The sequence below is a fragment of the Leucoraja erinacea genome, chromosome 4 (assembly GCF_028641065.1).
Source record: "Leucoraja erinacea ecotype New England chromosome 4, Leri_hhj_1, whole genome shotgun sequence".
Taxonomy (NCBI): Eukaryota; Metazoa; Chordata; class Chondrichthyes; order Rajiformes; family Rajidae; genus Leucoraja; species Leucoraja erinaceus.
The window spans coordinates 64,974,993-64,997,565 of record NC_073380.1 but is presented as its reverse complement, the minus strand read 5'-3'; the positions used below and the strand labels follow the sequence as shown (position 1 = coordinate 64,997,565).

General features: G+C 41.0%; 1 protein-coding gene across 1 annotated transcript in view; it reads right to left on the bottom strand.

The window, feature by feature from the left end:
• The window catches only part of LOC129696506 (ATP-binding cassette sub-family C member 9-like), an 85,645-nt gene that overhangs the window by 37,132 nt on the left and 25,940 nt on the right, over positions 1-22,573 (bottom strand). Inside the window, 7 exon segments of the mRNA XM_055634481.1 lie at positions 844-905; positions 1,674-1,937; positions 4,163-4,286; positions 7,524-7,669; positions 13,199-13,366; positions 19,586-19,696; positions 21,197-21,237. Coding sequence (XP_055490456.1) covers positions 844-905; positions 1,674-1,937; positions 4,163-4,286; positions 7,524-7,669; positions 13,199-13,366; positions 19,586-19,696; positions 21,197-21,237 — 916 coding nt within the window.

The following is a 22,573-nucleotide window of genomic DNA, read 5'->3' as shown; positions in this document are numbered from 1 at the left end:
GGGCCTGTGTTAACTTTGAAGGTTGCCGACAGGACCAAGTCATCAGAGTGTGAGAGTGCAGGAAGTTCTCAGCATCTGCATCTTCCACAGTGTCTTTCCTATAATCCCACCATCCCCAGCTGCGCATCTCCAGCCATACTCTGGCTCTACAACAAAGAGTGCGCAACTGAGAATACTCAACTCGATGGTCAACCGATGAAGATGACCTTGAGATGTGCGTCCAGGATGCCAAAGCAATCGCCTCAACGCAGAGGGAGAACAAGGAGGGAAGAGACAAAGACTTTAAGACTTTTGCCTCCAACACAGTGAGGAGGTGCCAGGTGAACTCACTGTGGTGGATGTTAATTTGTGTTTATTGTGTCTTTGTTGTTTATTATTATATGTATGACTGCAGGCAACGAAATTCCGTTCAGACCGAAAGGTCTGAATGACAATAAAGGAATCTAATCTAAAATCTAATGTAATCTAATCTAATCAATGATCTAACTAGGGGCAAGCCCTATTAATCGAAAGGCCTGCATTAAGTTTCAAGACCAGTGCCAGTGGCACAACTCATGGGCACTTTGGGTGTTTCTGCAATAAAATAGATCCATCATTGATTTACACTCTATTCTAGAATTTGAACCCAACCAGAAGGGGCAGCTACATTGGTCTAAAAATTGAATGTCCAACATCACCAATTTTCTTTCCTTTTAACTATTGATAACATTATGTTTGCACCACTTGTAAAAACAGCTGCTTCTTCTTAATCACATTGTCCCACTTAGAAATAACCCTTTTATCAAATAACAAGTGTCTTCCTATTCTACCAAACTCATTAAAATACAAAACGAAAATCCATACCTTGAATAGAGTGCTCGTGCAATGCTAACACGCTGTTTCTGCCCACCGCTCAGGTTAATCCCCTGGGGATAAAAAAAAATCATGGCAAAAACTTTAGAAGTGTAGGAAGGAACTGCAGATGTTGGTGTGCACCAAAGATAGACACAAAAAGCTGGAGTAACTCATCAGATCAGGCAGCATCTCAAGAGAAAAGGAATAGGTGATGTTTCAGGCGGAGAACACCTGAAGGGATGAATATTTAATAAGAACCTGAGGTTCAACTTTTTCAACACAGAGGGTGGTAGGTATATGGAATAAGCTACCAGAGGAGTTAGTTGAGGCAAGTGCTATAACAACAGTTAAAAGATATTTGAACATGTACAAACATGGGCAGGTGTGACTAACATAGATGGGACCTCTTGGGCAGCATAGACAAGTTGGGCCGAAAGGCCTGAATCCGTGCTATATGAACAAAAATATTTTTCCCATATTTTTCCCATCATCTCCGCATCTACTCTATCTTTCTCTCTGACAACTATCCAAGGCTGAATATTGATGTCATATTTAACTCAAGCTTCAGATCTTGTAAGTACACTATTATTCTGACTGCCCCTTCTTTACATATTTCTTTAATCTCCTCCTGACCTACAAACTCTAACATAAGCCCCACCAATTTGGGCAGTGTTTAATTCCTACATCACAGTTGGCTGTGTCTTCAACACCTAAATTCTCAAATTCACTTTTTAAACGTTTCCACTTCACTGGTATTCCTCCCTCCTTTAAGATGAGCCCTACAGCCTTGCACCCAGAAACCCTAAAGGAAGCTGCCATAAATATTTCCATGCACTTACTTTCTCTCCAATTTCTGTCAGCTGCCCTGCTGGTAAAATGGCAATATCAGGTTGAAGTGCACAGGCCTCAATCACGGTCTGAAAACGTTCTTCGTCAAAGCTTTCTCCAAACACAATGTTATCCTGTAGAGAGGCATTTCTCAACCATGCTGTTTGTGCCGAATATGCCACAGGTTGATCAGTTGATCGCCATACTACATGACCAGATACACGGATCATTTCTCCTAATATGGCAGAGATAAGGGATGATTTTCCACTCCCAACCTAAAAATGAACAAAAGTTGATGAAAATCATATATTAAAGCTTTTCACTATTTCCCCCCTTTTATTCTACTGCTGATACTGACTGCAAAGCTGTCATTATGTTTGGGGTCTGGCAGAACCTTGCCAAAGGTCATTGAACAAGCATTACACGTTTCAGAATAGATGCCAAAGATGTGCAGACTCAAGACAACTTCGTTCCAAAGGATGCAGAGATGGCAATCAGAATTTTAATATTTGCAGCATTAAATGTAATTGGAGGGAAGGTAAAAAGAGTTCCAAGTTGGTGGGGGAAATAACCATTAAACATATGGGTTACAACTCAAAGAATAATGGGCTTATTGGGGGCCCAATGGTAGACGAGGTGAGGGTCAGAATAAACTATAAATGTTGATGACGAAACACTAGATACTATTATACTATAATTGCTTCAAGATGTCAGTGCTACTGAAAAGTTGTGCATTTATACTTTAGTTGTGTAAAGGATAACGTAACATCCAGGATCAATATGTGCTTTTGTGTGGAGGAGGAGGAGGAAGAGTAGGGCTTGAAGTCAGTGTCCTGATTGGGGCATAAGTTTGATGGTTTTGCATTGAATTGGCTGAACTGGTTCCTAGTGACAAGGTACAAGAGTAGCCAATGTCAGGGTGAGGGAGAGCAGTGGGTTAGACTTTAGGGTTTCAGCATTTGCATATTGGGTGATAAGTTTGGTGGTTTGGGCAGGGTCAATGGTTATAAGGTAACGCAGTAGGATTTAACTGTGAAGTCCCAGCCCAGAATAATTCTATTGATAGCGCTAGTCATCCCAGATGGGGGGTTTCTTATATGGGGAATAAAATAAAACCAAAGTGGCCATTATTGTGTTTCACTCCAGGAAAATTACTTTTAACCATGCAGAACGGAAACAAATAATGCTACATGGTTGAATTTGGAGTCAAATATATATACAGTATAGAGCAGCAGATAAAGGGTGGTTTTGTTTGAAGCAGATAATGCCACTCCAAACAAAAATGCGTGTGTTAATTAGCCAAGTGTGAATAACAATTAGAATGGATAATTTTCCAAAAGATAAATCCTATATATTTTAAAGTTTGGCTTAAATTAAAATTGTGTTTTTTTTTCTGCATTGTCCAACCAAACAGCTTTGCTAAAGGGCCTGTCCAACTTTCACGACCTAACTCACGGCCTCTGCCGAGTTTGCACTTGACTCATACTCGCAGCATGGTCGTCACAAGGTCATAGGAGGTCGTAGCAGGCCGTGATGCTAGTCGTAGGTACTCAAGTAGGTTGGGGCGTTTATCTAGCCTGATGAAAAATGTCCACGAGTAAAAAAGGTCGTGAATTAGGTCGTGAAAGTGGGACAGGCCCTTAACTCTCCTTCATCAAATCACATTCTAATTTTCTGGCAAGGCACCATGAAAATTATGTCTCTTAATATTGATACCTTGTCATTCAAGCTTTCATATAATGATGTTAACCCCGTTATTAATACAGGTATATGAATAAATGAAACGTTATCATTTTTTGAATTGCCAGCTTTTTAAGGACATACGTACATAATATCAAGAATAGCAAATAGAATAACGTAATTTGATACAAAACAGCAGCTATTTTAGGGAGGAGGCAGAAATGTATTCTTTATCCATTTCACATTTGAGATCCCTGATACTGATTCAAGATGCTCAAAATTCAGTGTTCCATCCATATTACTATGGCCATCACCTTAATTAACAAAATGATGTATTAATGGAAACAAATTTTAAAGGGCGATTTAAATGTGCACATCTCCATATCGTGCATTGTGTCCACAACCAACTGCAAATTTTAAACTTTTATATCTCTTCTGCAAGATGAAACATTTGACTTGGCTGCCTTCCAGTGCCTGATTAAAAATAGTAGAAGTGTTGTTTTGATCCATCTCCCCTGGTAAGTCTACTCTCATTCTTTAACATACAAAACTATCAAGCCATCTGCAAAGAGAGGACTCTGTGTTTATATTACCTTGGCATGAAAAAAGTACATCTAGTTTTACTTCTAAATGGCTTGGTTTTGTTATCTTTACTTTATGAAATACCATAATTTTGAACACCCACAAACTAGTTTAATTGTAAATCATGACCACCCTACCGCCAAAGTTTGTATTTGCAATCTAACATGACCTTTCATATAAGAAACACCTTGTTAATAGAAGTAACATTAAATAACATATTACCAATATATTAACTTACCTTGCCTACAATAACTGTAACATTACTTTTGAAAATTTTTAATGAGATATCCTGAAGAATCGATTTTTCAGAATGGCTATCCCATGCAAAAAAGCCATTGTGGATCTCCAGTATACTGCTTGCACTAGAAAAATAAAGTTATTGCTTTCAGTTCAAGTAAAATTTTGACATATATAAACATCTGCAAGTTGAAACAAAAAAATGTTTTTCCCCACCATTCATTTAGATTACCTTTGCATTCTTAAAATGTAGGGAGACAATTATAGTCATATAATCATAGAGAGATATACAGCAAAGGGACAGGCCCTTCGTCCCATTTAGTCTACAACAACCATGAACACCTAAATTGCATTAATTGTACTCCCCACTCAACCACTCAGATTCTACCACTCACCTACAGATTGGAGGCAATTTACAATGGCTGATTAACCTGCCAACCTGTACATCTTGGGATGTGGAAATAAACTACAGCCGAGTAGGGAGCCCATGTGGTTGCAGGAAGAATGTGGAAACTACATCAACAGCACTGGGGGGGTCAGGACTAGACCTAGGTCGCTGGCATTGTGTGGCTGTGGCTTTAAGAGGTGTGCCATATGACACCCACCATAGAAAATGGGAGTTTTGGAAAGATGCATGAAATATTTTCCGTACGAGTCCAGGAAAGAGTCCTTTATTTCAAGGATGAGAGACTTCAGATACTTGAAAAGCTGGGTATGGGTGTTGTTAGTGCTGGAAAGATTAAGAGAAGACTTGACTAGGAGTTCACAATTATAATCAGTTCTGATGGAGTAATGAAGGATAAACTATTTTCAGTAGTCCTTGGGTTGCTAATGAAAGGAAAGTGATTTAAATCAGAAAATAAAAACATGTTTTTCCACATAGCTAGGTTGTTGTGAATTTAAATAACCCCCTTCCCCCCGCTTCTACCGCTGTCAAAGGGCTGTGAAAGCAAATACACTACAATGGGATAAATACTTTTAGGGGGGAAAAAACGTACAAGGATTGAAGAAAAGGACCAGAAAATAAGATTAATTGAATAGCAAAGCAAACAACAACAAAAACATTCTGAATGATCTCCTTCTAAACTATATTTTTATCCAATTCTAATAAAAGATGCTTTCAGGCTTGAAATTATTTGCTGGCACAAAATGGAGTGTTATTAATTTATATTATTACTTTGGACATTCGCAAGAATCATGAGTATTTATCCCCTCCCTGAAGAAATAATGAGCAAAAATCAGATTTTCAGTTTAAAAAATATAAATGAGATTAAAGGCATAATAAAAGTAAAAAGCAGATTGATGTTATTTATGCAAAAGATAAACTTGAGATTTGTTAAACATATAAAAACTGTTATGAGGGGGCTATAACATATGAAAGCAGGCTAGCATTTAACACTTATGTGACATAATGGCAACTATAAAAACATAGTGGAAACTATAGATCCGGACAACTTTATCGCTCCTGGCTTTGGTGAGGCCTGACATTATTTTTAGGTAAACAGTTGCAGCAAATTCATGCATCATAGGGTGGCAGTTCTAATATGTGTCAACTGCCAAAATGTATTTACTCTATGGGGACCATGGATAAATCTGTTCTGATGAAACAGCAGTACTTCTATTTAAAAATGTACAGAGAACAAATCCTCATCTGAATAAATGCTCCAGTTAAATGAATACTCCAATTGTCTGGTAACTGCTGCACATTGTATTTTCAAAAGAACCTTTGACATTAAGATAGATTGGGGTTAAAGATCACAAATTGTTCTTCAGTAACATACACTGAATACTTTATTCAGATTTCTGGACAGTGAGCTATTTATTAAAAAATATCTACAATACAGGCACATTGCAAGTCCAAGTGTTTCTGTTTGCAAGGCAGGGAATATTAAAATGCTAAAGGACATTTTTCCTTTTTTATATTCAACAATTAAAATTGACATTTTTGTCAATTAGTAGTTTTTCACTTTTCCCCTTCAGTAAACAGACTGCAATATATTGCATAGTAGTGAACAATTTCTTCATAACTGAACATAGCAAAGACTACATGTCCTTGATCACAGCCATCAACACTTCATGATGCATCAGAAAAGCAGCCAACATAATTAAGAACCACTTACATCCCAGTTATTCCCTCTTCCCCCTCTCCTGCCAGGGAGATGATACAAAAGCTGGAAAGCACATACCACCAGATTCAGAAAGGTTGGTTAGGCCACATCTGGAATAGTGTGTGCCGTTCTGATCACCACATTATTGGATGAATGTGATTAAGCTAGAGAGGAAGCAGAAAAGATTCTCAAGGATGTTGCCTGGATTGGTGTGCAACCAGTTACAAGGAGAGATTGGGTTTGCCGCAACTGTTTCCCCTGGGGTGAAGGTAGCTGGGAAGTGACCTGATAGAGGTGTATAAAATGATGATGCGCATGGACAGGCTAGATAGCAGTGTCCGTTCCTCTGGTAGGTTTCTCTGAAACTGGAGGACATTTTCGGGGAACTATTTACCTATGACTCCTGAGTCTTGAATCCCCAACCCTGGGTAAAAGACTATGCATTCACCCTATCTCTTCCCCTCATGATTTTATACACCTCTTTAATATCACCCCTGTCTTCTGATCTCCAAGGAATAAAGTCCTAGCTTGCCCAACCTCTCCCTATAGTTCACGCCCTTGAGTCCTGGCAACATCCTTATAAATCTTCTCTGTACTCTTCCCATCTTAATGGTATTTCCCTTATAGCAGGGTGATCAGAAGTGAACACAATACTCCATGCAGCCTCACCAACATCTTATGCAACTGTAACGTAATTTCTCAACTTCTGTATTCAATTCCCTGACTGATGAAAGCCAGTGTGCCAAACATTCATCTCCGCTCTATTAGTTTGCGATGCCACTTTCAGGAAACAATGTACTTTTACCCCTTGATCCCTCTGCTCTACAACACTCCACAGAACCAAATCATTCAGTGTTATGGCCCTGCCCCGGTTTAACTTCACAAAATATAACAGCTCACACTTAGCCAAATTAAACTCTATTTGCCATTCTTCGGTCCACTTGACATCTAATCAAGGCCCTGCTGCGATTTTGGTGTCATGGAATAAGCTGTCAGAGGAGGTGGTGGAGGCAGGAACAATAACAACATATTAATGGCATCAGGCCACACACTTGAATAAACAAAACAGAGTGATCTGAAATTAGGCCAGGCAATTATGATGAGTATAGATAGGCACGATGGTCTGCATAGATACAGGTGGCCAAAGGGCCTGTTTCTATTATTTAGAACTCTATGCTGTTAACAGTTATTAATTGTATGCAATAAATAACTAACTAAGCCAAATTTACAATCACTGTCAATTTGAAATTTCACCTGCATTTGGGAAGGAGTTCAACATCCTTTGGATTGCATTCAAGCGTTGATTCATGCGAGTAATTAATTACGTCTGGATGAGACTTGTCTGGGCAGTCTGATGAATCATTGCAGTTGTTAAAGTGATCAACATCGTTTCTCTCTGTCTGCATGAGGTGCGAGATTAGAATCGAGATAAAAAATAAATTGCGTTTTTTTGTAAAGTTCAGGTAAATGATTCTACCAAAATTAAAATGGAACTAGCAACAAAGCTTGCAAGATCACAACAATAAACGTAATCGCCAACCACTAAACATTTGCACATCTGAACAAACAACCAAATTTAAATTAATACCATATCATTAACCAAGAACACACAAAAAAAGCACTCCCTGTGAATTTCTTCTATGATCCAATGAGATTGTGATTGATCTGTAAGTGATTCCATTCATTGCCCTAAACTTCATATCCCTTAATGGCTTTGCCCAGCAAAATGTCTATCAATATTGAATTTAAAATTATTAATTGTGCTGATATTTTGGAGGGTAGAAATTTGTACTTTACTGCCCTTTGCATGAAAATTTTAACTTCTATCTTTGTTCGACTGACTCTTTAAACATTATGTGCAAGAAGGAACTGTAGATGCTGGTTTAAACCGAAGATAGACAGGCAGCCTCCCGAAACGTCACCCATTCCTTCTCTCTGGAGATGCTGCCAGTCCTGCTGAGTTACTCCAGCTTTTTGTGTCTATCTTCGGTTTAAATCAGCATCTGCAGTTCCTTCTTACACATTTCGTCTACTCTACGGCAAAATCTCCTCAAGGTATTCCCTTTTTTGAAGAAGTTCTCCTCCTCTCTCCGACGAGAGTTCTGCAACATCCTCTCTCGCTGTTCCCCCTCTGTGATTCCTCCTGTTACTTTTTTTGCATATCTTTCATTCTTTGTTCTTTATCTCTCCATATCACCGTCTATATCCCTTGTTTCCCTTATCCGTAACCAGTCTGAACAAAGGTCTCGACTTGAAGCGTCACCCATTCCTTCTCTCCAGAGATGCTGCCTGTCCCGCTGAGTTAGTTCAGCTTTTTGTGTCTATCTTTAAACATTATGTTCCTTTGTACTGGATTTCTCCTATCAGCAGAAACAGGCTATTTAAGAAACACATCTGTAAGAACATTGGTGCACAAATGATCAAACATTGTCTCTCTCTCTCTCGCTCAAAAAGCTGCTCAGCTGGTCAATTTTAAGATTCTGAATTGGGATAAATAGAAATTGGTTCAAGAGTTCAAGAGAGTTTATTGTCATGTGTCCCTGATTGGACAATTAAATTCTTGATTTGCTTCAGCACAACAGAACATAGTAGGCATCGACTACAAAACAGATCATTGTGTCCATACGTAAATTATATACGTAAATACATGAATAAATAAACTGATGAAGTGCAAATAACAGATAATGGGCTATTAATGTTCAGAGTTTTGTCCGAGCCAAGTTTAATAGCCTGATGGCTGTGGGGAAGTAGCTATTCCTGAACCTGGTTGTTGCAGTCTTCAGGCTCCTGTACCTTCTACCTGGAGGTAGCAGGGAGATGAGTGTGTGGCCAGGATGGTGTGGGTCCTTGATGATACTGCCAGCCTTTTTGAGGCAGCGACTGTGATAGATCCCCTCGATGGAAGGGAGGTCAGAGCCAATGATGGACTGGGCAGTGTTTACTACTTTTTGTAGTCTTTTCCTCTCCAGGGCGCTCAAGTTGCCGAACCAAGCCACGATGCCAGCATGCTCTCTACTGTGCACCTGTCGAAGTTAGAGAGAGTCCTCCTTGACAAACCGACTCTCCATAATCTTCTCAGGAAGTGGAGGCACTGATGTGCTTTCTTAATAATTGCATCAGTGTTCTCGGACCAGGAAAGATCTTCAGAGATGTGCACGCCCACGTAAGAATATTAATGGTTTCACATCCAATGTGGGTGGACAGGAATAAGATGAGTATAAACAAAAATCTAACTGAATGTTATATCATGCCTAAGAAACTTGCTCCATTTCTTCTTGACTGTATCATCCCCAAATTGCTTATTATGGGGCTCATTATTTTTGCCTTGCATTTTGCCACAAAATCTGGGGAACAATCTTTGAAAGTTGAATGTAAAAATAAAGACCCAAATGTTTTCTCTTCTAATAACAGAAAAACTATCAGCAACAGTATATCAATATCTACATAAGGTGTTATAATAGGAAGAGTTCCAAATTAACTGAAATTACCAACAACATGACCATTGAGGTTTAAACCTTTAGTAAAATGAAACTTTTGATGAGCATAACAATATGATGTAGCATTTTGGGTGTAATCCAAACCTTAAAAGGCCTGTCCCACTTTCCCGAGTTACTCAAGAATTCTCCCGAGTTTTCCCCTCAATTCAAACTCGGAGAATGTCCGTAGCGAGTCCGTAGGAAGCCTTAGGAGTCCATGGTTATATCGTAGCGGCTCATTATGCCAGCCGTAGGTACTCGGGGCATCAGATAAGTCGGGACGTTTTTTCAGCATGATGAAAAATGTCCACGAGTAAAATAAATTGCCCCGAGTCCCTACGGCTGGCATCTCAGAGTTTGAATCAAGGGGAAAACTCGTGAGAATTCGTGAGTAACTCGGGAAAGTGGGACAGGTCCTTAAGGCTAAGTACGCCAAAGCTAAGAAGAATGCAAAATGCCTCAGAATAAGTAATAACTTAGCACGTTCAAGAAAGAATAATAAACCTAAACTTTCTAGGGACAAAGGAAGAGAACTACCTGTAGGCATTTTCTTGACCATGCATGTGACTTAACAATATACCTTTCTCTAAATATTTACAAAAATTACCAATCTCAGATTTAAAATTGAACATAATTCCTGTGTACATAAGAGCTCAAACTATTTATTAATTGCATAAATTCTATACCAGCTCTTTCACATCAGCTAGAAACCTGTAAAAGGTTCAAATACTCCACGTATTATCAAGGTAATGCTTTGCATTAAAACAAAAGAAATTCTTACATTTCCTAAAATAATATTGCTTTCCAACTTGGAACATCATTGAATCATGCATGTTGTTAAGTCACATGCATGCTCAAGAAAATGCCTACAGGTAGGAAAATTCTTACAATATTCAACCTCTCCCTGGACAAGTCCGTGGACCCTGCCTGCTTCAAAAAATCCATCATTGTACCGGTACCAAAAAATGCCTCCCCAGCCTGTCTGAATGACTACCGTCCGGTGGCCCTTACCTCGGTAGTCATGAAATGCTTTGAGAGGCTGGTGAAGAAACACATCTGCGCCTTCCTCCCTCGGAACATGGACCCGTTGCAGTTCGCATACCATCCGAACAGATCCACGGACGATGCGGTCTCCCAGGTTTTGTACACCGCTCTCTCTCATCTTGACAGCCGGAAGGGGGGCTACGTGAGGATGCTGTTCATAGACTTCAGTTCAGCCTTCAACACGATAGTCCCCACCAGACTGGCCGGGAAGCTACTGGAATTGGGGCTCAACACCTCCCTGTGTGCCTGGGTCCTGGACTTTCTCACCACCAGGCCCCAGGTAGTCAAGATGGGAGGGAATACATCGAAGTCCCTCACCCTGAGCACAGGATCGCCCCAGGGTTGCGTCCTCAGACCCCTATTGTACTACCTGTACACACATGACTGTGTGGCTAGGTTCAGCTCCAACTCAATAATTAAGTTTGCTGATGACACTGTGGTGGTGGGCCTGATCTCAGACAACGATGAGAAGGCCTACCGGGAGGAGGTGGCTGATCTAGCACTCAGCCTCCTCTTGAACATCAAAAAAACGAAGGAGCTGATCATGGACTTTAGGAGGGCACATCATCCGAGGACGTACACACCATTGAGGATAAATGGGGATCCTGTGGATAGGGTGAGCTGTTTTAAATATCTGGGAGTCCACATCTCTGAGGATATGACATGGACATCACACGCCTCAGCACTCGTGAGTAAGGCAAGGCAGCGCCTTTACTACCTCAGGCAATTGAGGAAATTCAGAGTGTCTCCGAGGATCCTCCAGTGCTTCTACGCAGCGGCTGTGGAAAGCATCTTGTCCGGAAATATTACCATCAGGTTTGGGAATTGCTCTGCCCAGGACAAGAAGGCTCTGCAGAGAGTAGTGCGTTCGGCCGAACGCACTATGGGAACTTCACTCGCCCCCCTGCAGGAACTAAACATCAGGAGGTGCAACTCCAGAGCCAATAAAATCATGGGAGACCCCTTCCACCCATGCAACGGACTGTTCCAGCTGCTACGGTCAGGCAAACGCCTCCATTGCCATGCTGTGAGAACGGAGAGGTTGAGAAGGAGTTTCTTCCCAGAGGCCGTTCGGACTGTAAACGCCCATCTCACCAGGGACTAACTTTACTGAACGTTTTTCCTTCCAATATTTAATATGTAAAAGAATATGTGTGTGTTTATATTGTGTTTATAGTTTGTTTGTTTGTTTGTTTGTCTTTTTGCACAAAGTCCGCGAGCATTGCCATTTTTCATTTCACTGCACATCTCGTATGTGTTTGTGATGAATAGACTTGACTTGACTTGAATATATTAGTTTAAAAGACTTAAAATTTTAAAGATATAGCATGAAACAGGCCCTTCGGTCCACCGAGTCCACGCTGACCATTGATCATCCTTTCACATTAGTTCTATGTTACCCATTTTCTCATCCACTCCCTATGCATTAGGAGAATATTACAAAAAACAAATCAACCTATACACCCGCACGCCTTTAGGATGTTCGAGGAAACCAATTCACGCAGAGGAAATTCACACGGTCATAGTGAGAATGTGCAAACTTCACACGGTCAGCATCCAAGGTTAAAATCTAACCCAGATCACTGGTGCTGTGAGGCAGCTGCCTTGATTTTGCAGCAAAAATAACAATGACCTAGCAATCCTTACAGTTTTTCCAAGAATAAATTTAACAGCAATTTCAGGAAATCAGATAAGGTTAAATGTAGTTGTGTGGAAAAGGCTGCCTTATTCCTCTAAAATGTTGCTGTACTAGTATCGAGCACTGAGCTTCACCACTGAAACACATAAAAAATGTTCAGTTGTAATCTTGCCTGAAAATAAGTAAGAAATTCACCAGGGATAAAAAAAGAATTCAGGCCCATTCGACTGCAGGGGATTTTCTTTTTCAATAAAATTATACGGTGCTATTACTGGCAAATAATCTTTGGCATCAAAAGGTCAACTCAAGGTATTGTTTTACTTTACTCTCTTTACTTTGTTTTTCCTGTATGAGTTAGCATTGAATTAACCACTGAACTTTACTATTGGTTTTGACTTTGTATAAATATTAAGGATACTTCACAAAAATTGTTTGAGAAATAAACAGTTAATTGCCCTGCTTGCACAGAATACAGAGCTCCAGTAGAGAATGAAAATGATTTCTAATTACATTCCATTTCAAAAACATATAGGTCTATGGATAAGTACAAGCTTAATGAACAGCTGGTAATAATAATCATTGTTAAAATTAATCTTAAACTTCAAATTAATATCAAACATTTCCCGTCTTCCTTAAACGTTTTCTGAAATGGGCCTTCTCATTTTAGAAAAAATGCGTAAAAACATAGCTGGAGTTTAACTCACGCTTTTTTTGGTCAAGGTAATATCAGTTTTAATTAAAATACAAGAATATTATTAACTATTACTTACTTCAACAGGCAAATACCCATTTTTGCTAGATGAGTCTGGAGAGTTTATATGGTATTCGGTATCTTTATGGCCAATATCAGATTCCGTAATTTGTTTCAGTTCCTCAGTGTTAAAGAAAGATACTAATCGACGAATGCTAACAATTCCATTCACGATAATTTTTGCAATCTGTAATAAAGTGGATAGGAATTAGATTTCTTTTTCTGGTGAGTAAATTTTAAAGAAGACAGAAAAAGTAATAGATTTAATTCTGGAAGATACGGCATAGTTGTTGAATAACAAAATAGTAAATGAAAATCTAAAACACAGCAAGCAAAAATATGTAGTGATGGCAAAATATATAATTCAATTAAATAACAGGCTAATGTCCAAATGCAATTATCATATCAAATGTTGATGTGCCAGCTTAAGAAAGTAATTTTACACTATATCAACTGCTCACCAACTGCAATACAACTAAACAAGGCAAAACCAGGTGGTACGGTGGCGCAGGGGTAGGTTTGTAGGTTAATTGACATGGTAAATGTAAAAATTGTCCCTCGTGTGTGTAGAATAGTGTTAATATGTGGGGATCGCTGGTCAGTGCAGGTTTGGTGGGCCAAAAACACTGTTTCCACCCTGTATCTCTAAACTAAAATGTAAAAATTCCCAGATGGCCAATGTGTTCAATCATCTGATTTAAGCAAAAGTCACTCGTTCCACCAGCATTATGCTATCATCAAAATTTTACATTGAATTTGGATGGGTGAAAACTAATACCAGCATTGTATCTTCATTTCATATGCTTAATTACAAAATATTATGTTCTTATTTTGACCAGTTCAAAATAAAAATCTTGTGGCGTTACCTGGAAGTAGGCCACGGGCACAGTGAACCCTCAGCTCTGGAGGGAGGAGTTAGGTGTCTTGGTGTGGCAGGCGCAGGTCACGGGGTTGATCTTTGGGTTATTTAAGGCTGGGCAACGCCAGTGCCCTTTTATAGGAGTAGGGAGAAGCACTGTTAATAAGTACCGTTCGTTCATGCAACTTCGTGTTGTGTCTGATTCTTGGCTGGATTCCTGCGAGTCCCCGCTACAATGGTGACCCTGACATCCAGAAGTGTAATTCTGAAGAAAATTTATGAATAAAAAATGCACCCTGCCATCGCCCAACCCGCCATTGCCGCCTAGGAGGCCGAACTCAACGTGGTCACCCTGTAGCTGCCTACATTCTGGACCTCGCAGCCGCAGGCATGGTTCCAACAGGCAGAGTCGCAGTTTCACATTTGCGGCGTAACAGCCGACGCGACCCGTTGCCATTACATGGTGAGCGCTCTCGACCAGGAAACGGCCGGCCGGGTCGTGCCTTCCCTCTGATAATCTGCCAGCGGTGGGAAAATATGTAGGCCTCAAGGAGCTGCTGCTCCAGATCTTTGGGCCGAGCGGCGTGAGTACTCAACATGGGCGGGTTCGGCAACAGGAAGCCCTCGGGCCTCATGAGCGAGATGCTCGCGCATGTCTCACGACATCCATCGGCAGCTCTCAGGGGAGAGCTTTGAAGATCCCTTGAGGCTAGCGGCGCGTGCCGACAAGCTGTGGCTGGCAGACCAGCAGGAAGTGGGTGCGCTTTGTAATGGACCGGATCGACACAGTGCTCTGGAAGGCAAAGCGGCCTAAGACCACGCCCACCAGAGGCTCCATGGAGCCGCAGACTAGGCAGGCTGCACAGGAGCCAAGAAAATGGATGTGGTGTTTCTACCACCAACGCTGGGGTTCAGCGGCCCATCAATGCCGCCAGCCATGTTCGCTTCCGCGAAATGCCGGTGCTGGCCGCCGATAGTCATCGCGGTTGCCGGCAGGACCCATCGTCTTTATGCCTGGGACCGATGCTTGGGGTTCAGGTTCTTGGTGGACACCATAGCGGAGGTCAGCGTGTTGCCCCTCTCCAGAGTGGACACACGTGCTGGTAAGCGGCCCCCCCCCTTAACCATTGCGAATGGCAGTTCTATCCGCACATATGGCGTCCGCACTATTCCCATCATCTTTGGAACATGCCACTTCACCTGGCCATTCATGATTACGGATGTGGCCTAGCCGCTGTTGGGCGCAGATTTGTTGCGGGCGCAATCGCTCCTGGCGGATGTGAGAGGACAACGCTTTGTCCATGCTTCGACATTGGAGGAGATCTACCTGTGCCCTACTGCGTCGCCCGCACCAATCAACAACCCAGTAGCGACGGTGGACAATGTATATGCCCAGGTACTGGCTGAGTTTCCGGACATTGTCACCCCGCAGTTCGACTCGGCCAGCCCGAGACATGGTGTCATGCACCTTATTCTCACATCGGGTCCAACGCTCCAAGCCCGTGCCCGTAAGCTTGCCCCTGATAAACTCCTGATAGCGAAGGTGGAGTTTCGAAAAATGGAGGCCATGGGCAATGTCCGACGCTCCAACAGACCATGGGCCTCCCTGATGCACATGGTGCCAAAGGACTTCGGGGACTGGAGGCCTTGTGGTGACAAGGCTACAACAGCTGATCGTTACCGTATTTTCCTTATCCAGGATTTCTCAGCCCATCTGGCCAGGGCTAAGCTAGTTTCAAAAATTTACTTAGTCCAGGGATACAATCAGATCCCTGTGCGACCGGAGGATATCCTAAAGATGGCTATCATCACCCCGTTCGGCCTTTTTGTGTTCCTGCGGATGCCCTTTGGCCTTAAGAACACCGCGCAGGCCTTCCAGCATCTGGTGGGGCGTGGGCTCGATTTCTTTATCATCTATTTTGACGACATCCTTGTGGCAAGTTGCTCGAGGCAGGAGCACTGCACTCACCTACGTTTATTGTGCCAACGCCTCAGCGAGCACGGCCTGGTTATTAACCCGGGCAAATGTCAGTTCGACCTCCGGGCCATCGACATTCTGGGCCACCTGGTGACGTGACATGAAGCAGTGCCTCGAACGCATAGGGTTGAGGCAATCCGCCAGTTTCCGCGGCCTTCCACAGTGCTGGGTCTCCAAGAATTCGTGGGCATGGTGACGTTCTACACAGGTTCGTGCTGGCGGCGGCTAAAATAATGCGGCCGCTCTTCCAGTTGTTGACTGGCAAGAGGCGGGAGGTAAAATGGGACGATGTCGCCGTGGCGGCGTTTCAGGGGGCAAAGGAAGCCTTGGTTTGGCCGACGCCCCCACAGCCCTTACCGTGGATGTCTCGGACTCTGCAGTCGGCGGCGTTCTAGAACAGTTATTCAACGGTCAATGGCAGCCTCTTGCCTTTTTCAGCTGCCAGCTGAACAACAGAACAACGTTACAGTGGTTTTGACTGGGAGTTGCTCGTCTTGCACCTCGTGGTGCAGTATTCCCTGGAGGACCGGGATTTCGTAGCCTTCACGGACCATAAGCCCCTCACCTTTGCATTCGCCAAGGTCTCGGATCCTTTGTCCGCCTGTCAGCAGCGTTAGCTTACGGCTATTTCAGAATTCACGACCAACGTCCGGCACATCACCAGTAAATGTAACCTGGTAGCGGACGCTTTGGGCTCCCCCCCCCCCCCCCCCCCCCCCCCCCCCCCCCCCCCCCACCGGCGATCGCAACCATTCTCAACCCGGCCCTGCGGAATAGACTACTCCAGCTGCTGGACGAAGAGATGCTGGCGTACAGCACCACGATCTAGGGTTTGGTGCTGGAGGATGTGCCGTTGGGCCCTTCGGGTGGTTCCATCCTGTGCGACGTGTTCACGGGCCAGTCGTGGCCTGTTGTTCCAGTGGCCTGGCATCCGCTGTCCCGGGTTCCCAAAAAATGTACTCAAGCAGAAAACAAAAGTGCACAAAGAAATAATCCTGAGGAATGTTTACGAAATACATTCATAAGGAATAGCCAATCAATTTTAAAATTCTTTCATGGATGTTGGCAGAGCTGACAAAGGCAGCATTTATTGACCATCTCCAATTACTCTTGAAAATGTGTTGTTGAGCTGCCTTCATGAACTGCTGCAGTGTATGCACTGGAGGAGCTCCTTCAGAAAGGAAAGTACACAATTTTTACCAGAAACGATAAAGGATCAGCATTGATGCGTTAAGAGAGATTCAATACCACTGTTGACAACTCCTTCTATTACACTGCTTCTTTGCTTCTTTATATATTGTTTGATCCTATACATGCCACCCACCTGTGCACAACAGCATGCTTCTGCATCATCTCTGAGTTTCATGGTTAGAATATTTGCATGATATCTGGCTATTAAAGACAGAACATAGAACAGTATAGCACAGGAGAAGGCCCTCTGGCCCCCAATGTTTGTGCTGAACATAATGCCAAGTTAAATTGATCTGATCTGCCTGTACATAATCCATTTCCCTTTATTCGTTGCACTACCATGTGCCTATTTAAAAGCCTCTTAAACACTACTGTCATATACAATATGATATGATAAACTTTATTCATCCCCGGAGGGAAATTGTTAAAAGTGAAAAAAAAGGACAAGTGACTGTTGGCTGGCTGCCGTGTGGACAGCCGGTGCCTAAACCGGAACGATCGAACAAACAAACAAATCTGCCTCCACCACCACCCCCTGGCAATGCATTCCAGGCTCCTATCATTCTCTATGCAAAAAAAAACTTGCTCTGTGCATCTCCATTAAACCTTCCACCTCTCACCTTATAGTTATGTTTTCTATATTTCCACCTTGGGGAAAAGGGTTGGGAAAGTGGGCAAAGAAGTGGCAAATGGAATACAGCAGAGCAAAGTGTACTTGCATGCACTTTGGTAGAAGGAATAAAGGTATAAACTACTTTCCAAAAGGGGGGAGAATTCAAAAATTGGAGGTACAATCGACTTGGGAGTGCTGATACATTTTAAAAGGCCAATTGGTAGGTCATTAAGAAAGGCATTCATTTACTGGAACATCAACACAATCCAGAGGCTTTATAACTCTCCTGCTGGGACACATTTGGTATATTCAAAGCCGTTTTGTTCCCCATACCCAATGAAGGATGTGCTGGTGATGAAGAGGGTCCAAAGGAGCTTTATGAGAATGATCCTGGGAATGATTGGGTTAACATATGAGGAGCTTTTGAAGGCTCTGAGCCCATACTCGCTGGAGTTTGGAAGGATCTTATTGAAACCTACTGGATAATGAAATGCCTAGATAGAGTGACAGTTCGTTCAAACCTAGGTTTGAATGACAATAAATAGCATTCTATTCTATGTGACTAGGACATTTTCAGTGATGGGAGAGTCTATAACTAGAGGGCAAATCCTCAGAATAAAATCCTCAGGGCAGAGATGAGGAGGTATTTCTTTAGCCAACGGGTGGTGAATTTGTGGAATTAATTGCCACAATGGTTGTGGAAGCCAAGAGTATATTTAAGGTGGAGATTTATAGATTATTGATTAGCAAGGGCATCAAAGTTACGGGAAGGCAGAAGAATGGTGTTGAGAAGGAAAAATAGGATAACCATGACTGCAGAGTGGAGTAAACATGATGGGCTGAATGGTCTAATTCTGCTCCTATGTCATATGGACTGGTCACGTTTGTTTTGCACAGAGGATGGCAAGTGCCTGGAACCTGCTGCCATGGATGCTGGTGAAGCCAGATATGATAGTGATATTTAAGAGACTTTTGGATAGGCACAAGGAATGCAGGGATATGAATTATGAGCAGGTAGGCAAGAGTCAGTCTTGGTGACAACCTGGTGCAATGTGCTCTCTATAAAAGGGATAAATTACAAATTCTCTGATGGCGTAGAGGTTAAAGGATTAAAATATAACGGGCATGTTGAATGAAATTGACATCTGTTTTTCCATGTTTGAAAGGTTGAAGGATGATTAAAACAACATTGCCCTTCAATAGAATAACATAGATGCAAAAATTAAAGTCCTTCCATTAAAGAAAACTGTAAGAGGCCAATATCTTAGAATTAGTGACCGATCAACCCATTTTGAGATTAAATTAGAGTAGTGGACATCAGAAATTCCAAAGGTCTTGCACATTGGATTAATTAAAATTTTCAACATAGGTATTGGTAAATATTTTTGATCAACAACAACATGAAGGAAGAAGGAATAAGAACAAGTAAATAAAATTAATTTATAATCGATTATGTATTATGTTGTAAATTCCTCTTTCATTGCTGAATGGTCCATTTGGACAACATAAAGATTACTGACCCACTAAGCTGACAGAGAACCTTAGCACAGGTGTAACTATTTAATAGCACTGGCTAAGGAGGTTGATCCCTCATGATTTGATTTTTTTTTAAATTTATTGATACTTTGACTGTTGAGCAATTCGCACCGATATGGATATTAGTCCATATCACAAATTATTTCACCTTTATCTTTCTACATTGCAAGTACCTCTAAAATATTTTGTTATATGTACTTATTAACAAAATAGTTAGCATGGAACTTACCATTGGGAACATCATGAGTGGACCATTAAATTTATCAAAAAGTGCTAGTGCTGTAAAAGCCACATTAGCAGTCAATGGTGATCCACTCAAACTAGTATAGATGCTGAACGTCTAGATGCACAAAGAAAAATAGAAATCAATAAAACCAATAGAAATCAATAAAACCCTGCATTCCTTAATGTTTGAATCAGACTGCAGATTAGTAGGGTTAATTTATATTTATGAACCCACAAATCACTACAAGTTTTCAACTGCAATCTGTAAATTCTTAAAATGTGCATACATTTTAAAATGCAACTACAAATGCAAAGTTCCAAAAAGTGACAAATGTTCATTCATTTTTTTAGATTTGCATCCAGACTAAATAAATGTTACCATATTAAAATACAATGTGTAAGGGTTTTACATTATTAAGGCAATGTCTGTCTGAAAATGTTGAGCTCAGTTAAATGATGCAACTGATAAAGCTGTGATCATATTAAACATTTCACATGTATTTATTCAAGACTAAGCTAAAAGTGGTTATAGCAAAAAAAGACATAGAAAGGTATTTGATAACATCTACATACAAACTGTATGCCATCTGGCACAATATACCAAAAAGGTAAAAAGGTAGTGATAGTTAGTAATTCCCTTCAAATAGACTCAAAACGCACATTATAACTGAAGATCAACCAAAGCTATGGCTGTATGTTTTGAGTGCATACCACAATTAATGTTTTACTCTTTACAAAACTTACTGCAATGACATTTAATCAAACTGACAGATGACAGCCAAAAGTACAACAGCAACAAAGATTGTAATTCCAGACATTAACTGATGATAATGAAGCTAACTTTTAACTCACATTTTCTAATAAAGGACAACAGTACCTTGAGGCCTTAATCTCCATTACGAATCTTAAGCTTTACATGAGTATGTAATATGCATAATTTAATGTTCTTGTTCAATTATTGATTGGGGAAAAACAGGCAAAACATTTCTAATTTTTCATGGTCAACCAAATTATCTTCTCATGTTTGTTTCATTTAAAAGTGCAGATCAGAAAATGTGAATATTCCCAACTTTCACATTAATAAGAACAGATAAAGTTCACCAAGTTACTCACCAACTGAGAAAGCAAAGAAATGTTAATATTTGTCTGACCTTTTATCAGAACCCAAATCTCAACTTACTTTCTGGTAAACTTGACAATAAAAATAATGGCCTATGTTTTTTACTTCAGATATTGACCAACATGCTTTACTTATTCCGCATGTCTAATTCATTCAGTATTAGATCAGGATCATGGCAGAATGTATTAGAATACAAGTACATTTGCCGTCAAAATATTTTTGATATTCAATTAAAATGTACCATTGCTCGTTTTGTTATGTCCAGTATACATGATATAGTAAACATTAGTAACTCAAAACTAGTTGGCAGGACGAAAAGAGTTAATGAAACAAATAAATAATTCAACTCTTAAGTGTGCTAAATTATTGCAAAGTTAGTGCAGTCTTATAATGTAAACTATTGCATTGTTTATGATTTTATATTATTTGTATTATCTCAGTTAAAACAGACACAAAGATTAAAATCAAAATGGTGAACAAGATATGTCTACCTACCACTATAGTTGCTAAAACAGGTGTCACTTGGGTGAGGAATACTGCAAAGATATTTTTTAATAAAATTAATTATTCAATTTAGTTAGACACAGACAGAAAACTTCATAAAGGACAGAAACTTACAAAATAAAAATGCAACGAGCTCCATCAACAACTTAAACTATAGTGCTAAACTTCACCTTTCATACCTCAAACTTTGCAAAAAGTTTAACAAAATTAAAAATTATTTGCCAATTAGTTATAATGATAGTTTCATTCGCAGTTTCAGGAAGAAATTTTTCATACACGATAAAACTGTATTTTAAAACTAATGGCTGTGTGAAAGCATTGCCTTTTACCAGATTTTTCAAAGTAATTTATGTTGATGGCTAACCAATACTGTACCACAATTTCCCATCTATCCCATCCACCTGCTTAAAGAAGCTTCTCAGTTTTCCATATTTTGAATTAAGTTTTGCACACATTAAAATAAATTGATCAATTTATTTAGCTAATGCAAAGTCCTTTAGCCAAGCAGTTGCCTCTTGATTTGCTGTATGAAGGGTGACAAGTCCTCCTTTGAGTCTTTGTTGAGGGCATGCTTCAATGATGTGTTGCATTGTTTGCTGCTCTCCACAAGCACACCGTGGGGATGGACTGCTGCCCCATTTGTGAAGCAGGGGCCATGTCCAGTCCTGAATCTATTCAGCGTCATCCACTGCTTCCTTGGGAGATTGGTGCCAGGAACCGGTAGGGTGGGGTCTGACACCAGATGTTTATTTGGGACGTCCTTGGACTCCCATTCCTTTTTCCAAGCTGATTGGATGGTGAAATCAGCTGGTGGTGGGTTCTTCCAAATTGGTCATCTAGATGGAAGTCGAGCAGTGGGTTAGTTAAAGATGTCCATGTGAATTGGCAGGTGAGGGGAGTTTTTGGTCTTTTGGAGCATCCTTTGAGTGAGGACTACTCGCCGGATGTGTGGAGGGGCTATGTTGGATAGGACAGGGAGCCAGGGGAGTGGTGTTGAGCGGATTGTTCCTGTGATGATCCTCATTGTTGAGTTCAATTGGGTGTCCACATGGTGTGTGTGGGAGATGACCTGGACCAAACAGGGGCACAATATTCGGCTGAAGAAAATGCAAGGGCTATTGCTGAAATGCTCAGTGTGGGGGCTGCTGCCCCCCACTTTGAGCCAGCAAGCTTACTGAGGAGATTGTTTCTGGACTTCACTTTAGCTGCTGTTCTTTTGAGATGTTCCTTGAAGGATAGGGTCTTGTCAAGGGTCACTCCGAGGTAGGTTGGAGTGGGGGCATGCTTCAATTGATCAATGCCACTATTCTTTTGTATCATTTAACAACTTGGCATTTTCCTAATTATATGACATTTTCCCAAATATTA